The 25878-nt window shown below is 36.0% G+C and overlaps 1 protein-coding gene across 1 annotated transcript; it reads left to right on the top strand.

Annotated features, from left to right (window-relative positions):
• On the top strand, positions 1–25675 carry LOC150081013 (zinc finger protein PLAGL2-like). Its single transcript, XM_090381415.1, has 2 exons — positions 1–39; positions 24265–25675. The coding sequence occupies exon 2, from the start codon at positions 24401–24403 to the stop codon at positions 25616–25618; it is 1218 nt and encodes a 405-aa protein (XP_090237541.1). The 5' UTR covers positions 1–39; positions 24265–24400; the 3' UTR covers positions 25619–25675.
• Positions 25676–25878: the final 203 nt, after the last annotated feature.

The following is a 25878-nucleotide window of genomic DNA, read 5'->3' on the forward strand; positions in this document are numbered from 1 at the left end:
GTAGAAAAGACTTTCGAAGGGAATGGAGGCGAGTAAGTGGTACGTAGATTTCATAATAATCTGGCATAAGTTCATCATTTTTTGGCACTGATAAATGTGATATAACTCAGATGAAGTGAAACTCATATTCTGGTATAAGGCTTGATTGTTGTTCAGTTGAAGATATTCCCTATCTCATCCCTTGATTAGACTCCCTTCTTATCCCCCCCTTCACCCCACTCAAGTTCCTCGGTCACGCTAGTTTATTTTTGAATGACATTCGGTTTGCATCCTAAAATTTTTCAGCTAATGCTGAAATACAAAAGCAACGAATTAAAAAGAAAGCAAAAACACTACGAGAAATGTATGTTTTCCCTGCATAAATATGTAAATACCAACTGAAATTTGACTTTTACTTTGTATGTACGTGATAATGTAGTGCAGTGCACTGATCTATAAAAAAATTTTGTTTTATTTATATTACGGAAGGAAGTAAAAAATTTTTATAATTTAATTTGCCATAACTTACAATTAATGAAACAAAGGTGCACGAAGCAGAGTCTCCTGTTTTCCGATTTTATGATACATCATAAATATGATTGGCTCTACATTATAATTAGTAGTTGTCACTTAGCAAGCAACATTCATTCTACTTATTAAAAATATTGTTTCGATCCTGTATTGTTTAAACCTATTTATTTGCATCTGATGCAATTTTTTTTTAATGGAAATAAAATCATAACCTACCTTTACTCCACTAATATTCTCTAAATTTCTGTGGTTTTTATATACTACAGTTAAGAGAATAACCGTCTGTTAGGTGTTTGAGAGATGCCGTGAAGATGACATTGTTTTTGTTATTAATTTTTTTTTGTTTAATAACTGGAGTAAACCAACACCACTCATCCAGAAATTATAATTTAACCCTTTTCCCACCCTTTTTAGGTAGAGGAATGAATAATAGGTAATATATCTGCATCAGTGACAATTTATAATTGGTCCTCTATATCTATTATGTATATTTAGTATTGCTTGTTTTTAAAAGCAGAAGTCAGGGTGGGCTGAATGTCAGTGACAAGCTGACCCCTGATTTTAATTAACATAACCTCCACCTCATCCCGACTTGTATTAACCCAATAACATTTATAATTATATTTTTGTCAAAACTTCTGGCCATTGCTGTAATGGATTGATTCTCAGTTTTATATATTGGTTATAAATAAAGATTTTTTTTTTTTTTTATCTTAGATGGTAAATGGAAAGAAAAAAGAACACAAGCAATTTTGAACAAAGAAAAGGGGGATAAATTATCTAAATAATAATTAATACAAAAAGATCATTTTCATTTCAAAAATTTTTTATAATGAGAAAAAGTCAACAGATAACCACGTTATCATTTGTTTCCGCTATACTCCAGAACATGGTGCACCTTCAGCCTGCCATGGTCTTGGGGTGTTTATTCCCCCCTTCCAGCTGTTTTAAAATAGGAAAACAAGTTCCCGATTTTAAAACAGCGGCAAGGGTGGGATAAACACCCTAACTAACGCTAACCATAGCAGGTTAGGCATGTGATTTTCAAAGGGGCACCGTGTTCTGTAGTTTTACCTTTGTTTCTTCTAAGGGTGCATCGCAAGAACAGTTTAAAATATTCTAAAATCACTGTCCTCGCAGCCATAACTATCACAGTCTTTAACAAATGCATAATATCCTACCTTGGTTTCTGTATTAAAAAGATGGGGACTATCAAAAGGGTTGAAAATAAGCTTTCACACATCTAAAACTTTTCTTGTGCCTCCCTAACTGATAATTTTTAATAGGAACCTAAACCTTATCAGCAAGATAGTGAAATTTATAAATGCATTGGACAATTAATAACAATTACCAATGGCTTAAATGAAAACAAAGATTTTTTTTTTTTTTGTAGAATAAAGATAATTGTAATAAATATTGCCTGGGGGATAGGTAGGAGAAAAATAATAAATTTCTATTAATTCTGCCTGTATATATAATATATTATAAACATGAAATAATTCATACTTCCCCAAGGTTTCAGTGACATTTTCTATGTGAAAATTCACTGGGGGTTAAGTAATTTACTGTTTGTGGCCATAAATTGGTTGTGGTAATACCCACATAGGTTAGTGATGAACTTTGGGAAGCTTTTGGATAAAAAAAAATTTTAATTCTAATGTTTTTATACCAGGGGTGGCCAACTTAATTTGTGATGCGGTCTACTTTTTTCCTTCAAAATGTGCCGCGATCTACCATCTCGAGAATTTAATTGCACATGGTTAAAAAAGTTAATCAGCATATATTGAAAAGTGTTGTTTATAAATTTTAAAATTCAATACAATTCAGAATTCTTATTTTAAATTCATATGTATTTAAATTTTTAATTTATGTGAAGTTTGTGTTTTCATGTCATCTGCCAAGCTTTCAAAATTCGGGATATACTGTGATAAGGTCAACCGTAAATAGTCTTCTGTATGCAAGTGCGTAAGAGTAGAGTGATTCTTTGTTTGTTTCAGATATGAAACGGCCGATTCACATAGATTTGTGGAACCAAAACAGGAATTTAAAAGTTACTGCATTTTTTTTTCCATTTGGGTACTTTTCTTGGCAAACATATTTCCAAAAGTCTTTTTCTGATGATCTGACTTTTAGGAAGATATCGTTTCGTAATGTAATAATTTCATTTTCAATTAATATTTTCTCCATGTGAAAAATCTCAGCGATATTTTCTGCAATTTGTTTTGTATCTAAGTCAACGTTAAATGAATAAGAAATATATTGAACAGTGTCTTCAATTGTTTTAAAATCACTGAATCTGGTTTCAAAATCGTCCACAACTTTCTCAATTTCAGAAATGTATTTCTCACTGTTCAATTCAAAAACAGGATATTTTTGCAAATGATCTTGCATATTTGCAAAATGATCGAATTTTTTTTTCTTTGAGATCCTTAGCCATTGCCAAAAAATTGATATTTAAATACAGAAATACTACTAATCATGTCACCCACATATTTATTTTTTCCTTGTAATTCCATATTCAGATCACTTAATTTGCTGGTAAAATCTGCCAAAAAAGCCAGATCACACAACCACTCCGTATCTTGTAGCTGCTGATAATCATCTTCCCTTTGATCAACAAATTTTTAAATTTCATTCAGCAAATTTTGAAATCTCTGTAGAAACTTACTTTGACTCAGCCACCTCTGTGTGTAATATCAGATCTGGTTTCTTTTCGTCGAATTGCATTTTGAAAAGTCTCCTTTGAAGAGATTGTCCTCTGATGGAATTCACGATTTTGAAAGTTATGTCCATAACACTTTTAGCATTTAATATTTTGCTGGCTAACACTTGTTAGTGGTAACTCAAAAAATCTGGGAATTCATCATCCTTTTGGCACAATGCAATGAATCTGTTAAGATGCCTCGTCATTGCTTTAGCTCCATCTGTTGTTATTGATATGAGCTTAAATAGTGGTAATTTAATTTTTTTAATAAAATTTTTGAATGTGTTAAATATATCAATACCTCTAGTTCTTTCTTTTAATGAAACCATACCCAGCAGTTCTTCTCTAGTGGCAGAATCATCGAAAACCATACAAATAAAAACGAGCAATTGAGCTGTATCACTGACGTATGTAGATTCATCCAGCTGTAAAGAAAAAGACACACAATTAGCAATATCAACACACAATTGTTTGCTCACATTTTTACTCATTTTTTCGATGCGTCGCATCATAGTATTTCAAGATAATTGCAGATCTTGAAGAGCACTTTAATTTCATTTTTGTTTTTAAAATTTTCAAAAAGAGAATCTGTTATTTCTAAAAATGCATCTTTGATGAATTGACCATCAGAAAATTATTTTCATTTGGATTTAAGATATTTCAATTTATTTTTTCTAAGGTCACTCTTAGGTGGAAAATCCGATTGATATTTACCATGGAGTGCATTGAAGTGCTTTTCTAAATTTCCTTTTAATGAAACCATTAAAAGGAAAAACCATGGAAGCATAGCAAGTCAAACTGATTTTTTTTTTTTTTTTTTTTATCAATACAAAAAAGTATTCTAGTTCCCATTCTTGGTGAAAATGATATGTTTTACTCTTTTTCATAGCATTCATTTTAAATGAAAGGGTATTAAATTAATGTTTAAGTACTGTCCAGTTATTAATATTAAGTAAGCTAAATGAGAATTTCACGTATACACTATGCTCTTCACAACATAACTGCATGAATTTGTAATAAACGTATGCAGTGGGGTGCATAATAATAATACCATTTTTTATATACTGTATATTTAAAATTCGTCTTGATCGACCAAAATTAAAGCTGTGATCGACTCACTGGCCACCCCTGCACTATATAATAAACTGTACTTGGTCGGACATGGTGGAGTAATGTAAACAATATTGGCCTGTGAGGCATTACCTCACAGGCCAATTTAGCTTTCACAAAATGAACAACAATACAAACAGACAAAAAAAAATTAGCACATAAAGACTAAAGACTATTAGTAACACATAAGACTAGTCTCCAGACACTGCAGTTTGCAGAACTGAATCCTTTCTTGGTAAGAGCAAGAAAGGATTCAGTTCTGCTCATGTTCCCTTTGCCAGTCTCATTTACCTGCTCTGCACTCGTTGCAACAGCAGCTCCACATCCTTCCTAAAATGATGCCTTCAGACCTGTTTGCAGTACTCAAGATGTGGTTGAACTACTGCCTTATACAATGGGATAATCACCTCCTTATCCCTGCTAGTAAATAATTCTTGTATAGCATTTGGCAAAACTCGATGAGGAGTCCTGGCAATCTGTTTACCCTGCTAAACAACTTCACATCTGACTGCACAATTACCCCTCAGGTTTTCCTTTATTAAAAATCAAATATTTTTCATTAAAAAATCGCCAAATATGTTTTTATTACTATTTATTTAAATTTTTTTTTCGATTATGAACCTACCAAATTTAACAAAATACAGTAGAACGTCGGTTATCTGGAAGTCAATTATCCAGAATAATTTGAAAGACTGATTTTTTTTTTTTTTTTTTTTTATTAATGGTAGTATTTGAGACAAATGTTTATTATGTTACGAGAACATTTCTATCTGTCTTTTTACTTCATATATCTGGTGAAGTGTTGGATTAGGAAACCATTAGAAATAGCTTAGTTATTTGCATCCATGAACGCAATTTCCCAGGGCATATTTTGTTCTCTTCATTTCATATTGTGTTTAGTTTAGATGCAGATTCAGTAAGAATAATATCAGCCTGAATCTGCAATTTATTGTTTTCCTCAGTTTTTTTTTTTTTTTACAGTAAAATGTCTGCGAAAAGAACACTGAAATGGGCAGAAAACCAGGAAGAATGATATAATCAAATTTATATTATTAAGGAACTTGAAAGATTTCGCAGCAAAAAAAAAAAAAGGTCACAAAAAACGTTCAAACATTATTTTAAAAAAATTACTTAAAATTTTTTTCTACATAAAATTGCAGTAAAAAATACCTATTTAAATATATATACATATGTAAATGAGTAAATTTTTATGTATAAGTTATTATTATTATTTTTTTAATTAAATAAATTCACTTTTTTCACAATATTTGAAGTCTCTTTCATTTTACCATAATACATTATGACAGAATTTATTTATATAATCATGTCTTACGTTCGATTATCTGGAAAATTTGGCTATCCGGAAGAGATCTGGCATTAATTATTACGGATAACTGATGCTCTACTGTATGTTTAAAATCTGATGTTAGGTGGTTTTACCCCCATTTAACCTAAAGTAAAGTGGCCACGTGCTGAGCTAATGTGTTTTACAACATTAGGTGATAAAACATTTGGATTTGTTACATTTATTTTTTATATTTACTCTTAAATGGTAGCCACCCACTAGATATTCCACCAGACTAAACCTTTTGTTAACTATCGAGAAGTCTAGATCATCTAGTAACTAAGAGTATGGTAATGTGCATGGAAAGCATAGTCGAGACCAGAAGTTTATCAAACTGCAACAGAGTGCTTAATGATTTTGTAATAAATGAGAGCAAAGTGGAGGAGAAATTGTTGAAGTTGAACATAATAAAGGCACCTGGGGGTGGATGGGATCTATCCAGTTATATTAAAGGAGGTGGCAAAGGAAGTAAGCAATCCCTTAGCCATAATTATGAGAGGATCCTTGGATTCAGGGGAAGTCCCCACAGACTGGAGATGCGCAAATGTATCCTCAAGTCACAACAGGGGATCTAAGGGTGACACGAGTAATTACAGACCAGTTAGTTTAACTTCTGTTCCTGGGAAAATAATGGAGTCACTGATTAAAGATGCATTGCAGGATCATCTAGACAAGACTGCAGTAATGATTCATACACGGTGTGAGTTTGTTAAGGGAAAGTCTTGTCTGACAAATTTGATTGGATACTATGATGTGGTTACAAAGGAACTAGATGCAAAGAATAATTTTGATATCATATACTTGGATTTCAGGGGAGATTGCTACTTGGAGTGAGCAATACATGTAGCTCCATACCAATCAACATATTCCCTATTAAAGTGGCATTGTCTAAAAGTGCCATAAGAAGTCTTCCATTTTTTTGAAAAATCAAAAAAATGGAAGGTGTAGTAAATTAATTTATTGAATCAAAAGTATATAAAATTTTACCAAACAAGCAGACACTAAATCAGTTCTAAATAGTCACTTACATTGTGGTATTGAATGTACTCTATAGTCAACTTAAAGTAGTTTGTGAAACAAGATTATACTGTTTTGTTATGTTCTGAACTGTGACCTACCCTCTTCCATACATGAGGTGTAGCAATAAGTGGATGATGATTTCGAGCTCTTACCTATATGATAGGGCTAAAAAATAAGCCGGCAAGATGCAAATATGAGAATCTGTATTCTCATATTTGCCCGGATGGTGCTGTTATGGTCCAGTTCATTTTGTTTGTAAATAAATGGAAGTAGTGTATTGTAGTTCAGACTTCCTCCAACAGATGGTGGTACAGAGATTGTCCAGTAGGCTGACAGGTTGCGAGTAACAACCAGTTTTGTTAGTAGCATTAACATTTCGTGTGAATTTGCAATGGAGCAACAAACAAATATCAAATTTTGCTTTAAACTGGGTAAATATGCAACAGGAAACATACAAGATGTTAAAAACTGTTTATAGTGATGAAAACATGTTTGAATGGTATATGGAAAGACATGAAGATATTCGTGATGACCCACGGGGGACTACACTAATAACATTAGTCCACGAAGAGCAGTGTCCATTTATAACCACTCTGTCTTCTCCCACTCAACCATCCTTTTATCCATTATAGCAACTTGCCCTTAATGCCATACTGCTACAGTAGTCTTCCGTGTGCCACAGTATCAAAAGTTATATTATATATCAATCTTATTGATAAGAATGTCCAAATTTAATTATGAAGGTTTGGTTTAAAATATAAATAAATAATTTTCTGTACATAAATTGGGATGGTCACACATGAGGGGTGATCAAAAAAATTCAGACTGAACTAATATTTGGAAAAATGAAGTTTACCACTTATTTAGATGGATCTCCTTCCTTGACACTTGTCTCCTTCCTTTTCTTCTTTCTTGACACTATATGCAAATTCCATACCTTTTCTGGAATGTTCATGCCAAGCCTTTTTTGATATTTCTAATACTTGCCGTTGTCACATTCTGAGTAATTTCCTTAGTTGTTGCAAATTGCTGGCAACAAGATGACAAAGATACTGATGTGTGAGAACCTGCACCCAGACTGGTTGCAGATAAAGTTCACACGTTTGGGACTCATCAAAGGAATTTACTCAGTAGAGAATACGAGAAATTCACCGTAATTAATGATCGGTTGGCCTCAAACTGTGGAAATCAAATGTGTACTACCCTACTTATAATGGTTTTTTTATATGACATTTCTTTTGGATATCTAAATTATGATGCTATATTATGTGCATTATGTTTTATCTCATATAGTAGACTCCCAATTATCTGAGGTGGCCAGGAAATAAATTTGCATGGATAATCTGCAAAATGTAAATTAATTTATATAAATGCTATATTTATATTTATAAGAGTATACAACTATGTGAGAAGATTTGATATGAAATTTTAATATATCGGTATAAATTATTTGAAAAGGGAAAACAATGAAGTTTGCCTTCCTACAAATTATGCTCTGGCACTCAGTGAAATTAGTAAAAGTTTTTTTTTTTTTCTATTTTAACATGATGAATGTACATACACTGAAAGAAATAAAATAAAAACATTGGAAAGAATGCAGAAATTAACCGTATGGTACTAAAACTGAATTATGACTATAGTGAGTTAGTAGGCAGAAAACAAAGGTAGCAGTGTGATTTCTGAATCTTAAACATCTTGTCTACATAAATGTTTAACATTTATGTTGAAAAATGCAAGCTACTGCATGTGGGTAGCAGTAATCCCAGATTAATGTACCAACCAGGGCCGTGCCGTGCTATGATACAGAGAGGCGGCCGCATCAGGCGGCACCGTAAGGGGGCGGCATAAGCAGCGAAATCAAAATACAATTTGAACCATTGAGGGGTGGAATTTCGAAGACTTGCATCATACTGAGAAAATTACCGCACGGCCCTGGTACCAACTGTGTGACAGTACTACATCATGGAGTAGTAGAAAATGAAAAAGATCTGGGGAATATTGTGCAGTGAGGTACACAGTTCTCTAAGCAGTGCAGACAGGCTGCTGATACAGCTCATGGAATTGTGTCAATGATATACAGGAATTTTTTTTAGTAAGGAAAAACGCCGACCAGGCTAGCCGGGTGGGTAAAGTGCCTGCTGGCAACCCAAAGGTCGCGGGTTCGATTCCTGCCTCGGGCTTGGATCAAAGTTCTGCAAAAACCTTGGGAGGTGCATTATGGCCACAGAAGCCTATGCGCCAACTACCAAAAAAAAAAAAAAAAAAAAAAAGTAAGGAAAAGATTATTATTCCATTGTACTAAGCAACGGTTATGTCACATCTGAAGTACTGCATACAGGTCTGGAGGCCTCATTTTAGGATGTGGATCTGTTGGAATGGGCGAAGACAAGAGCAACAAGATTAGTGAAGGGAAGAAAAGGATGGTCTTACCAAGAAAGGCTTCAATTCTGTGAATTTCAGCATTTGGAGACTAGCAACCTGCAAGCTTAATGTTGATGGCATTCTTCCTCCTGCTCAGACTACACACACACACACACACAAGGGGGCATAAATTCAAATAAAAGGATAGTTGCAGGATAGAGATGCAGAAGTTTTCCTTCAGCCAGTGGGTGGTTAATTGTTGGAGCAAACGTCCAGTTGTTGTGGAAGTTGGTAGTGCGAATTGGAGGGAATGGATAGGTGATATGGATTTTTTTTTTTTTTTTTTGTAGCTGATGCTTTATAAGCTTGCTTTCTTGCATCATTTGCACTATTAATACTAATGTTACAAGGTGTAAATGAACAATTCCAGCAATATATTCCCCATTATTTCATTTTGTTGTCTGGCTTAGACTTACATGGGCTGTAGAGACCCAAGTTATCTGCAACACTGGATAATCAAGAGCATACTGTATTATGATACTATATTCTATGCATTATTTTTTGTCTTATATTTCAGTATGATGATTTTTATTGCTGGTGTATATCCATAATCTTGAATTTTGCTGAAGTCTGCTAATATAAATTATTTGCCAATTCTAATGTACATTATAATAGGCCCAAAGAAGACCCAAATTTAATAAATAAAATAAATAAGTCTAATATATAGATGTCCTTTTGCCTGTAAATTTCGCTTGTATCACTCTTCTTAAATAAATACTTTGTGAATTATAATTTATATTATGAGGGCATCATTAGATTTTGAAGGATTCCTTTGGATTGGCAAAGTGCCAATATGTAAAAGACTTTCTAAGTTGAAAGTGGGAAGATAGACCAGTTGTTCTTACAGCAATGATAGAGGAAAGTCATAGAGATCAAGAATCGGGGACATTTAGACGGAAATGGAATTCTGAAAGAAACGCGATGGTTTTGTAAAAGGAAAATCATGTTTAACTAAGCTGGTTAACTACACGCACTCCTCGACTTCCGTAAATTCGACTTCACGTAAATTTTTGCTGGCCGGTGTAAACTTAAAAAAATCATGGAATTACATTTTGCATCCCATAGGAATAAATGGAGGTATTGTGAAAACATTGCAATGTGAACCCAATAATACGTTGGGGTTTTTTTTTTTTTTTTTTTTTGTAATCCATTCTAAGACCTCGGAAGTTGAAAATTTCGCTATATAACTAAGCTATTTATCTCTCTAAAAGGTTATTTTTATAATGGAGTGCCACCCTTTCATCATTATCATATGTTCCATTATAAGAATCAGTTTTGGGTGGCTTTGTTGATTTTTTTTTCAAAAGAACATTTCTGGAGATCATGACCATAAAAACAGTAAAAACAATTTGCACTTTCTGGTTTATTGAGCTTTTCTGTTAGGGCATCTAACAGAAAACTGATATACCTTCATCGACATTATCATTAGCCATATGATGCAAGTAAGCCCGGGGCTTTTGCTGCACCCACTAAAAAAAATTTTTGAATTACTCTGAGAGAGAGAGAGAGAGAGAGAGAGAGAGAGAGAGCAATAGTCAGAAGTAGAAGAGAATCAACAAGAAAAAGAAGAATGAAAAATGATGATATCCAGCTCAGGACCTTAGGGGTGCCAATTCCGTGCACACCAGAATGGGCCCAACACAGAACCCTGGGGAACTCCACTAATAATATTAGTCCATGAAGAGCATCATCCATTGATTACCACTCTCTGCCTTCTCCTACTCAACCATCCCTTTATCCATAGCAGCAGCTTGTCCTTGATGCCATACTGCTCCAATTTGTACAGTAGTCTTCCGTGTGCAACAGTATTAAAAGCTTTCCTGAAATCCAAGTACAGTATATGATATCAAAATTATTTTTTGTATCCAATCAAATTGGTCAGACAAGACTCGTGTCATCTTTTGATCCCCATTTGTGATTTTTATACCAAGAGATGTTCGTGCCTGTACCTAAATGGGTCTCATTTAGGTCTAAGCATAAGCAGTTTTCTCCCACTAGTCTCATCACATATGCTGACATTTGTGGCAGAAAAGGAGAATGCATGGGATGTATATAAATTATCAGGTGAAACAGAGGCTTTCATTGACATTCACACAAGAGGAATTTTTTAGGAATGCATAAGTATATCAAATTCTAATAGGGAGCTGAATGCTTTTGTGATAACTGAGAGGAAAGTGGGGGAGAAATTGTTGATTCTAAATGTAAAAAAGGCACCTTGAGATGTACGAAATCAATCTAGTTATATTAAAGGAGAGAGCAAAAGATGTAAGCAGACATTCAGGCATGCTTATGAGAGCATTCTTGGATTTAGGGAAATCCCTGTGAACTGGAGATGTGTGAATGTATCCCCAATTCACAAAGGAGGTCAAAGGGAGAAGTGAGTAATTACAGACCTGTTAACTCAACTTCTGCTCCAGGAAAAATAATTTAGTCACTGGTTAAAGAAACATAGGGTCATTATAGAGAGAAGTGTATTTATACTGCAATCGCTGCATGGGTTTGTTAAGGGACAGTCTTGTCTGACCAATCTGATCAGATACTATGACACAGTAACAAAAGAACTGGATGCAAGAAATAGTTTTGACATCATATACTTAGATTTCAGAAGAGCTTTTGATACACAAAATACTGCTATACAAACTGGAGCAGTGTGGCATTAAGGGCAGTTTACTGCTATGGATAAAGCGATGGTGGTTGAGTGGGAGAAGACAGAGATTGTTATTAATGGAGTCACTCAGTGCTGGGTGCATTGTTTTTTTTTTTTTTTTTTTTTCAGTATTTACTAGTGATATTAATGAGGCCTAATGTCCAAGTTCACAGATGATGCGAATATTGGTGGTTGGTTAATGGCAGTAATCAGGGTATGCTACTATAACAAGCTCTAGTTAAATTATATGAAGGTCTGAGCAACATAGACTGACTCCCAGGATATCCCGTGTGTGATATACAGAAATTTTTCCAGTGGGAATAATGAGGTGATTATCCCTTTGTATGAGGCAATGGTTATTCCATGTCTTATGTACTACATACAAGTCTGGAAGCCTCATTTGTGGAAGTATGTGGATCTGTTGGAATGGTGCAGAGAACAGATGCGAGATTGTTGAGAGGAATAGTTGGATACTCTTACCAGGAAAGGCTTCAGTTCTGTAAATTGCAGTATCTGGAAACTTCAATACCTGCAAGGAGGTCTGATTGAGGTGTGTAAGGCTCTGAATATATTGAAAGCTCTACCAATGGAATCCTTCCTCCTGATCAGACTACACATTACAAGGGGTATAAATTCAAATTGAAGCATGGTTGCAGAATAAATGTGTAGAAATTTGTCTTCAGCCAACAGGTAGTTGATTGTTGGAACAAACTTCCATCTATTATTGTAGAAGTGGGTTCTTTGAATAAATTCAAGGAAGGACTAGAAAAAGTGTTAGATGGGATGGATATGGTGTGTGTATGTTCTCTTCTTTTCTTGCATCATTTTCTAATACTAATACTGGGACTATTTCCCTCAATTCGAAACAAAACAAGGAAAAAGTTTTCCTTTTTGAGTGACTTGCTTTTTTTCTTTCTTTCTTTTTTTTTTTTTTTTTTTCTTTGCACGACCATCAACATTTAATCTACTGGTGCTCATATTAAACAAAAATGACAAGTCCAGCTACATATGTCATCACAAGTTTCAAAATCTGCAATTATAGCAGACTCGATTTACCGGGATCAGATTAACCAGGACACTTCAAGGCTCCAAATTTAAAAAAAAAAAAAAAAAACAATCAACCAGAAATCAAAATTCAAGTAATAACTAGAATGGGTATAAACAGATATTTTGCAAGTCTTAAGGGACAAGAAGCAGTGTTATAAGTTGTCATTGGGAGATTAGTGTGCCTATTATCTTGCAACCAAATGTTTAGTTTGTTTTAGTGTGTCGTGTCAATTTGTGTTCCGTCGCAGGACAAAAGGAAAAATTTTGTTGTTATTTATATAAGGAATGCGGAATTTTTTTAATAGTACCTTTTTTTTTTTTTTTTTATCGCAAATGATGGGCAAAAACATAAGAGTTGTGCTTTCGGTTAAACATAAACTTGAAATTATTCAAAAGTTTGGTGCATCTGTTAATGCCAGAAGAACCATAATAATGTTGGTGACCAAACCATACACAACATCGTAAAAAATAAATGCGTATCCAACACGCGGATAGTGTGTGGTGAGTTTTTTTTTTCGCCATACTTTTTACGTAGGTTGCTGAGCATTTTTCGATACAGTAAATCTCGGACTTATGTTACGTTATTTATATACAGGGTGTTTCAAAAATGATGGTCACTAATTTAAAGGTTAAAAGTATAAACTAAAATAAGCAAAAAAGTCCCAGTGAACATCGGGCCACAAATTAACTGTTTTCAAGAAAATGCACATTTTCTGTTAAGATCCGCCACTGACTATGGGAGCACTAGTTTAGCAAAATGCTGTGAATCCTTTGCTAAGAGTGGTTTTATTAAACATAAGATAATACATTTTTAATTTTTGGTTTCAACACCACAGGATTTTACAGATGTTACAAAATGTGTTCAAAATGCTGTCCTTACATCCGTACACAGCTTTGTAGTCTTCTCTGCATTGAGTTGCGAATCATCTCAGCCATTCCTGGGTCATTTCTGATTTGCTGAAAGGCTTCTTCAACCCGACGCTGCAATTCCTCAACTGTATTAATATCAGAAGTGTACACCGAGCTTTTTACATGATCCCAGATACAAAAATCCATAGGATTTAAGTCTGGTAATCTGGGAGGCCACATTACAGGCCCACGTCTACCTGTCCACTGTTGACCATACCTTCTAGTTAGATACCGAGTCATAACTCTAGCAAAATGTGCCGGTGCACCATCATGCATAAACCATATGTTCTGGCGTTGCTGAAGTGGAACATTATCATCATCAAGAAGGTCTGGAAGAACATTTTGCAGGAACTGAAGGTACAGCTCTCCTGTTAGCCTGTTTGGCAGAAAGTGTGGTCCAATTAGATGGTCTCATAGTAGTCCTGCCCAGACATTCAACGAGAAACGTTGCTGATGTCGTGACTTGTGAATTGCATTAGGATTTTCGTCTGACCAAGCGTGACAGTAAACACAGCTTCGTCAGTGAACAAAATGTTATTTAAAGGTTGGGATTCAGGACACACTGTTGTTGCATCTACTGGCAGAAGTTCACTCCTGGAGGGTAGTCTGTATTGCTGAGATGTCGTACGTGCTGGATATGGTAGAGGTACAGTAATTGGCGATGTAAAATTCGCCACACACTGCTATGGCTCAGTACACGCTCTTGCAGAGCAACCTTCCTTGTCAGAATTCATGGATTTTGTTCTTTCTAACACCCTTTCCTCAACATCAAGTGTTTATGCTTCTGGGCCTACCTGCTAGTACTCCATGTGCGAAGTGCCCATGTTTTCTAAGGCATTGATGTACCGTGATGAATGTGCACCTATTGGGCTGCCTTCAACAGGGAAATGCTTCTTGGTACAAACGTGCAGCCTCGAATGCACTGCTGTTGGCTTTACCATACATAAAGTGCATGTCCGTATACTCTTTGTTGCCCTAACCTCTTTCCATGTTTACTATCCTTTAACAAGTACAGTATTAACATGCCTGCTACGTCTCAGAGCATTGAGAGAAGGGAAAGGGAGAGAATGAACACAACCTAACCTAAACAAACACGTCAGTGGTGGATTCCAACTAGAAATGTGCAGTACTTGAAAACGATTCACTTAAGGATCTATGTTGACTAGGTTTTTTTTTTTTTTGCATATTGTAGTCTGTACAGTTCACCTTTAAATTATTGACCATCAGTTTTGAAACACCCTGTATATTTTTTTTTATATATTTTTTATATATATGACAAGATTTCAGTGAAGGGGAACTCATTTCACCATAATACCGTAACATAAAAACCCACAGAATTCCAGTTATCGGTATTATTACAAATACAATAAGATCAAGTTTACTATCCATTTAATAGATTGCACTAACAGAAAAGCATAATAAACCGGAAACTGCAAATTGTTTTTATTATTTTATTGTAGTGACCTCCAGAAATGTGCTTTAGTAAAATGCGAGTTTGCATGGGGTGATAATAGTGAGTTTTTGCCTGGTGAAGTTCTTTTCAGAAAATTTAATTTTGACTGTTATCATGGTGCCGACTAAGAGAATAAGTGACAGCAGTACTGGTAAATCTACCAAGAAAAGGAAAGCGATCGAGTTGGGTCAGAAAATTAAAATAATAAGGATGTATGAAAATGGCCAAACATTAACAAGTATCACGTGGAATTCAGATTTGTCGGTGGCAGTGAACACAATAAAGGAGAAAGACAGAATATGAGAAGCGGTGAAGCGATCGGCACCAATGAAGTCAACTATAATAACCAAGGCTACGAAATACAAATAAGTTTTTACAGTACAATAACATGCATTTTTTTCTTCCTTTTATGTGACACTCTGGCTACTTCACCGCTGTCCCCAGATAAAGTTTTTAATTGAACTAATTAAAAATATATAACTATTTTTCTTCTGAGGATATGTGGTTTTTGTAGTTTTGGCATATCGAGGATATGCCAAAATTACAAAAATATACAGGTAACCCTCATATAACACGGTAGTTTGGTACCTACAAAATCTCGTGTAATGTGAAATCGTATTATAAGGGACTAAGAACCATTACAAAAAGGGGGGTTACATTCCAAAAGCTAACAAAAATACACCTTTTTTTATATAACTATCGGAAACTTAATTTTTATAGTAGCAATAAGCAATAATACCTTACAAACTGTGATACTTATATGTCAGATAATGTACGTTCATTTATTCTTCCTCTTCATCGCTGCTAAGCACAATCTCTTCTGCAGCATCTAGATTTTGTGTACCTTCTGCTCTCTTTAAAAGTCACGAATTGCACTCTTCAAATTCACAATTATTTTTTTATGGTCTCAAACAAGCACAAGTTCAATAGCACAGAACCTAACCCAGGGATCTCCAAACAAAATACAGTGGATCCTCGCTTTTAATGATACGTGAAAATCTGAAGAATATTTTCCAGTTAGCAAAATAAAAATAAATTTACGCTTACATACATAGTTTAATTAATAAATAGTGTAATATGTACATACTAATCGATATTTCTGTTCACTGATTTTTTTTGTAAAATATAAAACAGTAAAAATGATAAGCAATTAATAACAAAGAACACGGCACGCACAAGTTGCAACAAACACAATACGGAGTAACGAGTTTCTGAAAATTTGTGTTTTTTACATGATTGAATATTTCATGGAAGGGGAAACACATTTGCCGTAATAACGTGAAACCCACAGAATTCCAGCTATCAGTACTACAGCAAATGTAAGATCGAGTTGACTACCTGTTTATAACTGATTACACTAACAGGAAAAATCAATAAACCAGAAACTGCAAATTGTTTTTATTATTTTATGGTAGTGACCTCCAGAGATGTGCTTTAGAAAAATATCATGAAGGCGAGTCAACAGCAAGGATTCACAAAAAAGGAATGGAAACGTTGAAAATTACATCCTACATAATGGTTTTCCCAGCACAAAAGCTCAGAAATACCGTGTTATGCGAGATTTCCAGCAATTCTCAAACCGTGTTAGAGCAAAACCTTGTTGTAGAAGTACCATGTTATATGGGGGTTGCCAATATTTTATTAGACATTCCCAAGTTATATAAAACTCGACTTACGTAAGAAGTCCTGGAATGTCTCTCTTACATATGTCGGGAACTTACTGTATTTTTGGATTATCCAGGATTTTTTTTATATATATATATATATATACCATCTATCCCGGAAAATCGAGAGTCTACTGTACCTGCCAAATAATTTTAGTTTGATCTGTGGCACATTTCGTTCAAAAATGAAGTTATAGAGCATCTAGAAACTGCTGCAGAAGAATTGTATTTAAATGTCCGTTTCCCCACCTCTTTGTTGACATGAAAATCCACTAAAAGGGTGAAAGGAAACAAAGGGTGAATCAGTGTGCAGTAGATTTTGTATAATTGCAACCTGTTCCAAGTGAAAGCAAAATATCAGAGCATGTATGGATAATCACTGAAATAGCAGGTTGACAATGACAATGTTTAAAATTGTTTCTTAATTTAAATATTAAAAAAAGATTTAAATCTCTTTAAAATTTTATAAATTTTTCATTGTTTATTTTCTTTTGTTGTTGTTGTTGTTGTTGTATTTGGGTTTTCTGGCACAAGGGCCTCTTGGGCCATATTGTGCCTGTTCGATATTTGCTTATCACTAATTTCTCATGTTATTGTGATCATAGGCTATTATAAAGATTTATCTGTTTCAAATAAGTAAACAGTTCCTCCAAATTTGCATCATTGCCAAGAATCTGCAATAAGGTAATCGGTTCCTTCAAATGGGATAGGGATGTAAACGTTGATTTTCTGGTAGTTGAAAGTTGGGGACATTCAATGAGAATATGATATATTGTCAACTGAGACTGGCACAACAAACACTGAGGAGGGTTCTCTCCCATAAGCAAATACAGATGAGTTGGATGTGAATGTCCAATGCGGAGCCTTGCTAGAACTACTTCTTGTCGCCTGCTTTTCCTGATACTAGATGTCCACAATTTTGGCTCTTTTTTTTATCTGCAGCAGTTTATTATTTATTTGAGCTTTCCAGAGGTCAGACCATTGCTTCCTACATGATGTTTCAATGATGGATTTGTAGTCTGTGTAGGGCACTGTTTGTTGCCTGGAAGTGCTTGAGTCAGGGTGTTTAGCGGCGGCATCCGCTTGTTCATTACCTGGAATGCCTGCATGACCAGGTATCCAGCAGAAGGTAACCTTCTGGTTGGCTTTTAGACAGTAAAATAACTTGGACCGTATCTCTTTAAGAATCGAATGTGAGGACGACATGGTAGTTTGAATGGCAGCGATTGCGCTTAAGGAGTCTGTGTATATCAGGGATTGCTTTATACAGCTGTTGTGTATTCTATCTAGAGCTAGTTTAATTGCAAATAATTCTGCAGTATAGATAGTGCATTCTGTAGGAAGAGACACAGCAACTGAGAAGGCAGAAGAAACTGCTGCAGCACCAACGGCTACATCTGTTTTAGAGCCATCAGTATAGATAGGTACTTTATCTGAATTTTCCAACAAATGAGTTTTATGGAGCTGTTGATAGTTTATATTTGCCAGAGAGGATTTTCCCCATCTTGAAAAGAAATTGTCGCAGAGAGGTGAGAATTCAGTCCAGGGAGTTTCAGGAGTAGCAAGGTCTTGGAATATGTTGTGAAATTTAAGATCCCAACTGATTGTGAGTTCTTGCAGTCGAATCCCTGCAGGGCGGTTTTCATTAGGCTTATTGTGATATAATTCAGCATATTGAGGATCAAACAGGTACTGCCAGCTAGGGTGGAATGGCATGCTTTTAATTTTTGCTGCATACTTACACAATAAGGATTTTCTCCTGAGATGCAAAGGGGGTTCATTTGCCTCAATATACAGGCTGTGGACCGGAGATGTTCTGAAGGCTCCCACAGCTATCCTAAGAGCACTATGCTGTATGGTGTTCAGACGTAATAGTGAACTTTTCCTAGCGGAGTCATAGACAGGTGATCCATAATCTAATCGTGATCTTATTAAAGCTCTATACAGATGAAGGAGAGAGCTTCTGTCAGCACCCCAGGACTTAGCAGAGACTGCTCTCAGGATGTTCAGTTTTTTAGACATGTAGTTCGAAGGAAAGCAATATGGGAAGCAAAATTAAGTTTGTTATCTATATATAACCCCAACAGTCGGAAACTGTTAGTGACAGGAATCAGGTTGTTTTTTAAAAATATTTCTGGATCTGGGTGAAGTTTGCGTTTTTTACAAAAATGAATTGCGCTAGATTTCTTTTCTGATAGGGAATAGCCATTCTGCAATGCCCATGATTCAATTTTAGCGATGGAAATTTGGAGTTGTCTTTCAATGGTGTTCATGGTTTGGGATTGACAAGAAACAACGAGGTCATCAGCGAACATATACGATTCTACTGTATTAGGTACATCCTGTGTCATGTTTGTAATTCTTATTGAAAATAACGTCGGACTAAGAATGGACCCCTGAAGAACACCCTCCTCTTGTACAAATGATTTAGATAAATTGTTCATGTATCTAACCTGAAATGTTCTGTGGCATAGGAAGTTTTGTATAAAGTGGGGTAAATGACCTCTCAAGCCAAAAGAATGAAGATCTTGAAGTACACCGTATCGCCAGGTGTTATCAAAGGCTTTCTCAATATCAAGATTGATCATGACCAGATGTTGTCCCCTTAGGAAGGCATTTCGGATGTTTGCTTCTGCTTTTATCATTACATCTAACGTGGACCGGTTCTTTCGAAACCCGTACTGATTGTTATTTTGCAAGTTGTTTGTTTCCAGGAACCACGTTAGCCGCCTGTGAACCATTTTTTCCAAGACTTTGCCTAAGCAGCTGGTCAGTGAAATCGGCCTGTAATTATGTGGAAAGCTGCGATCCTTTCCTGGCTTTGGAAAGGCTAGTATAATTGAGTGACGCCATGAGTTTGGGTAAATATTTTCTAAAAATATTCGATTGTAATATTTTAACAATACCCTTTTTGTTCTGTTGTTTAGTTGGCTTATCATGACATAGTAGATCCCATCTGGACCAGCAGCACTACTGGAAGTTTTATTGAGCGCCCCTAAAAGTTCTGTTAATGTAAATGGCTGGTTGTACGGGTGTGAAGCTCTAGTGGAGAAATTGATCTTATGCTGCTCTGATGATTTTTTAATTTTCTGAAAGATTGGGTTGTAGGTGGATACACCTGATATACTGGCAAATGATTCGGCTAAGGCATTTGCAATTTCTGCCGGAGAGGACAACTCCTTTCCTTTCCAGTTTAATATTGAGGCTGGGGACTGGACATATTTGCCATCAATTGTTTGTATTTTCTTCCAGATGAGTCTGATATCTGTGTCCTTGTTTATACTAGAGGAAAAGCTAATCCATGCTTCTCTTTTTGCTTTCCTTCTTATTTGGCGGAACTTAGCTTTCATTCTTTTAAAACTAATTAGGTTACTGGTTGTGGGGAATTTGCGGAACAAATTCCAAGCCCTATTTTTTTCCTGTTTAGCATAAGTACAATCCGGATTCCACCAGTAATTATTGTGTTTGCGTTTCCCAGGCAAGGACTTTGGTATTGTAGAGTTGGCAGCTTGTAATATTTGATTAGTTATATGTTGTGTGACATAATCTATGGGTTGAAGTTGAATTATTTCATCATCTAACTGAACATTTGAAGCATATTCATTCCAGTGTGCCCTACGAAATTTCCATTTGGAGCGACCCGGCAAAGGGGAGTTTACCCGTGTTTGCAGCTTGCAGAGAATTGGTAGATGATCACTATTTAGTGGATTTTCAAGAACAGACCACTCCGTATTAGTACATATGGAGGGAGAGCAGATTGAAAGGTCTATTGCACTCATGGATCCTGTTGAAAAATGTATATAGGTAGGCTCTCCAGTATTCAAGAGGGTAAGTTGGCACACATCGAGAAGATTTTCTATTTGTTTACCTCTTTTGTCGATTGTTGGAGATCCCCACAGCGTGTGATGAGCATTGAAGTCTCCGAGTAAATAGAAAGGAGGTGGTAGCTGGTCTATTAGATTTTCTAGATTTTCTGAGGAGATTGAGGAATTTGGGGGAATATATATAGATACTATTGTAATAGTCATGCCAATTTCTGCGCGCATTGCCACTACCTCAAAAGGAGTCTGAAGAGCAACAGGTTTAGATGGAATATTATTTCTAACAAGAACTGCCACACCTCCACGAGCTGGCGAGTCGATACTCCTATCTCTTCTGAACATGGTATAATTTTTAATGGTAGGACACACTTGTGAATTTAAATAGGTTTCTTGTAGGGATATACATGCTGGTTCATAGCGGTTTACGAGATCATGCAAGTCATCTTTTGCATTACGAAAGCCTCTACAATTCCACTGAAGAATGCTTTCCATTATGCGTTCTTGTTAGTTGTTTTTGCTTCTGACAGTTTTTTGGTTGTAGCTTGTTTATACCTCTCTATTTTTCCTTTGTCTTTCTTAGGAAAGAAAGGACGTGTTGTGTCTATCTCATCAGTTGCATGGAGTTCCAAAATTCCATCATCTGAATTTTTCTCCTGATCAATATCCATTTCCGTTGAAATCCGTGGATGCACCATTGGGGTTTCTGTAGCTTTTGGTTTCATTGTTGACGCATCGGCTGGAATGGAGATTGGAGTATTGCTGGCTTGTTCAGTTGTTTGTTGTGAAGGACACTGTTTGGGAGAAGTGAGTATGGATCGTGCCCAATTCGCGATAGATGTATTAGGAGGAACTGTAACGTCCGTTTGGATACTTACTGATTGCACCTGTTTGGCAGCTGTGGCATACGTTCGCTTTGGCTCCATTTTGATTATTTCTCTTCTCGCCTCTGAATAAGTGACTTTGTTTTCCACTTTATATTTCTGTATTTTTTTTCCTTGCTTCCATAGTTCGCATATTTTAGAGAAAGCTGGGTGATTCCCTTTACAATTTGGGCAATTAGGAGTGGTAGCATTGCAATCGGATTGGTTGTGGTCTTTCGATCCGCAATTAGGACATATTGCCTCACCTCTACATGCAGTCTGAGAGTGTCCATATTTTTGGCACTTATAGCACCTGATTGGGTTTGGGATGTAGGGTCTGACACGGCAATGGAGATAGCCTGCTTTGACAGATGTTGGTAAGATGGGAGAGCTAAAAGTGAGGATTATGCTCCTTGTTGGAATGAGAGTACCATCTTTACGAGTCATGATTCTCCTGGCTTGGATGACTCTTTGTTCTCGTAGCTCTTTCACTATTTCCTCCTCTGATACGGTTAATAAGTCCCATTCTGCAATTACTCCCTTAGAGGAATTTAAGGTGGCATGGGGAGTGACTTTTATTGGATGTCCGCCGAAAGTTGTCAGATTTAATAGCTTTGCAGAATGCTGGGATTTCATGGTCTCTACCAGAAGATCCCCAGACTGGAGTCGCCTTACTGATTTTGGTGAACCTGCGACAGCCTCTAAGCATTTTTGCACAAGGAATGGGGACAATTTACTCAAAGGCTGGTCTGATGTAGAGTGCAGTATGAGAAATGCTGGTATCTCCTCTTGAGGATTTGTTTTCAACCTCTTGGGTTGGGAGAAGTCATCATCGGTGTGTTTAGTCACTAGTTTTGAGCTCGGAGGCTCTAAAGGTGGGAACGTATTGTTATCCATCTTTGCTCCTTTCAGCCCCGGGAGAGTGGATTTCTTCTCCCAGGTTACCGGCCCCGCCACGGGGAGGCAGGAGCAGTGCCGCTAGAGTGACCAAGCGGTATAAAAGTTAGTATATTAGTTTAAATGAAAAAAAGAAAGGTGATTTGCCTTTCTGAAACTTACTTACAGATCGTAAGTCTAAGTTTACTAGTATTTAATGAAAACGTAAGAAAACTTTTTTAACTGAACAAAAACTGCAGCTTCAAGAAAAACGCTCTAGAAATCACTGAGAATCGCTTGATCACTATAACGCTTGGCACCCGGGGCCATTTTCTTTTGTCTTATATTTTTAATATCTTTGTAATTAATGTATTTTTGCATGCACTAAAGCACGTGAAGAAATACAAAATACTGGGATTTTTGTATTGTATGAATAATAAACAACTGTGCAATAAAATGCATGGATTATGCAAGTGCTGATCTGTGGGAGGGTAAGATATTTCCTTTTACTGTTACCCCCCCCCCCCAAAAAAAAAAAAAAAAAAAAAAAAACAAGGTGGGGGCTCTCCCTTTGAAATACCCAATTTGATTCTGAAGGGTACAATGGCATGCTCTAACTGAGCATAAGGCTCCAAGAATGGTTTATAGCTGAGAGATTAGTAGTAGCAGTTGACTGTAATGTGTTACCAAATGATTATTCCCTAGGTTTTAATCAGCATGCAAAACGAATAGAATGCACTAGGAAGTGCTGCTTTAAAAACCATTTATTCATTCTACTTTTTCAGAAGTAACCAGATAGTTTCATAATCTTCATTTGATTGACCTCATTACTTGGTGTGCACAGTGAATCAGTAGTATACCCTGTTATTTACCACTGTTTTCTAATCTATGTCATGACCTGGTCATGTATTACAAACACATTCGTGGGTCACTTTGAATTTTATATGAAATTCACAAAATAATGATAATAAATAAAAAATTAAAAACATAATAAATTGAGTTACAAATGTCATAAAAGTATTTTTTGATAAATATCAGTACTTCTATAATGTTACAGGATGCAAATATTTGTGGAATATGAATATGGTTTATATATTCATAATACAAATGAAATTATTTGGGGAACCTAGGCACCTCCGTAGCCAGGTGGGAAGGAGCAGCAGTGTGTAGCACACGCTTCTTGATTAGACCGGGGTTCGAGCCCGTCACCACCAAATACAGAGGATGCAGAAAGGTCAGGGAATGACCACCGCATATCCTGCAGCAATATGGCCTTAGTTGCTAATGCTCCCAATAACTAACTAACTAATTGGGGGAACCCAATAATTTCATTGGTTCAGTTCACTATATAGAACTGAACCGATAATAATCATTAATTTATATAGTTGTCATTTTGCTCTGACAGGTTAGGGATTAGATTATTATTATATTAGATTATTAGATACAGATCTTGGACAATGTGGTTCAAGGCAGAACTAGACAAACATTTGTAGTGGGTGAATGGTTGAAATAGGAAGGATGGGGTTTTTTTTTTTTTCTTTTTTGCTGATGCTATATAAGCTTGCTTTCTTGCATCATATGCCCTGCTAATGCTAATCAGTGATTCTGTTAAAATTCTTGCTGAATATTATGCTGGGTGATGACTTAGTTTTAAGTGACTATAACTAAAGACACTTTTCTGTAAAATTTTAAGTAAAATCAGCCAAATGACTTGTTTTGACTGTCAGTGGTGGTAAACAATGAAAGGAAGATAAATGTTTTTGAATGCAGGAATATAAAATTTGTCCAGTATATTTATGAATTAGAAGTGGATTTTTGTGTTTTTTTATTATTATTATTTATAAACAAATAATTGATATTTTTGTTTTATTTTATAGGTATTTAAGAGGTGGTCATGAATAAGGCCTGCTAAAACTCCAACACCTTATATCAATAATGTAGTGCTCCCTTCACCCCTGGGTGGATGAGGCTGAGAGGTTAGATCAATGGTTGGATATTGGATGAGCAAGCTGGATGAGTGGAGTGATTGTAATGCGAGCTTCAGATGATGAAGCTCATTCAAGAGACAATGGTGAGAAACAAAACTCGATACATCTTTCTTGTACGTTTGGATTTGAAGCTGACACCTTGCCTCGGAAAGGAACCTGCAGAACACAGTCCAGAAGAACAAATAGGGGAACAGAAAGACAATTCTGCTGTTTGGAACCTGGCTGTAATCGTATGTTCACGTCAAGATTCAAGTTGATGCGTCATAAACTCATCCACTCAGGGGAACGCCGATTTAAATGTTCAGTCTGTGAACGTCGTTTCCACCGTAAAGATCACCTAAAAAATCATCTCAAAATACATAATCCCCAGAAGATTATCCACACTTGTGAGCTCTGCTTTAAAACATATAGTTCTTCACTGTCATATCGAAAGCATCTTGCTTTCCATGCAGCAGAAGCTGGTGATTTGGCTTGTAAGTTGTGTGGTAAGATTTTTACTGATCAGGGCAGCATAATGCACCATTTAAAGGTGCACACTGGATCAAGGACTTTGAAGGGGCCAAATGAAAGAAAATTTAAATGCGATCAATGTGATCGATCTTTTTTCACCAAAAAGGATGTTAAGCGCCATTTGGTAGTTCATACAGGAATGAGGAATTTTTCCTGTCAGTACTGTCCTCAGCGTTTCGGTAGAAAAGACCACTTAGTTAGACATACGAAGAAGAGCCATGGGGCCCAGCAGTCAGCAGCTAATTTACAGGATGCCATTGCTGGTATGGAGTTATCTTCGGTTTCATCTGGTCGGAAATCTGATATTTTGCCACTTCCATCCATCTCAGATTCTTCCAGGGGATTAGTTACACCTTCTATAGCAGCAAGTCTTCCACCAGTTTCTGAGGTACTGGTGAAAGAAGAACCTTATTACTCTGCCACCCCCTCCTCCATACCACAGGGAAACTATGGGAGTAGCAATATAATGGAAAATGGTGACAACTTGAGGTTTTCAGATCCAGCTATGCTTCCAGTCACACAATACCTTCCTTTACCTCATTCATTCAGCTCAAGCATTGCCCACATACTTCCATCAACTTATCCTGGTACAATACCGATCACCTCTAACCTCTTACCCGGCCTAGCAGGTGATACAGTTTTGCCATCAGTGTCAGGTGCCACATTACCCTCTTTCACCTCATCCATGACAGGGAGTACATCACTGCCTCATTTTAGCCAGGCCTTTCACTGAGATCCATAAATAATATGTGATAGATCTAGGAACATACCTGCATTTATTCAAATGCAAATTGCATTTTACCAAGTGTTCAAAGGTCCAGAATGTATATTTTTTTTATATATATGTGTGTGTGTTTAAAATTATGGCAAGACTTAAAGAACATATTTGGGAGATTTTATTTTAAAAACGACTGTTCATTATACATTATGACCTATGATTACAGGGCTTTTTTTTTTAATATGTATATCTAACATTTAGACTTCAGCTTTTGT

The sequence above is a fragment of the Mastigoproctus giganteus genome, chromosome 9, assembly GCF_048544385.1.
Source record: "Mastigoproctus giganteus isolate SK-2022 chromosome 9, ASM4854438v1, whole genome shotgun sequence".
Classification (NCBI taxonomy): Eukaryota; Metazoa; Arthropoda; class Arachnida; order Uropygi; family Thelyphonidae; genus Mastigoproctus; species Mastigoproctus giganteus.

Bases quoted from the DNA above. Each gene is read 5' to 3' on its own strand.
- LOC150081013 (XM_090381415.1), top strand. From the start codon at position 24,401: ATGAGTGGAGTGATTGTAATGCGAGCTTCAGATGATGAAGCTCATTCA.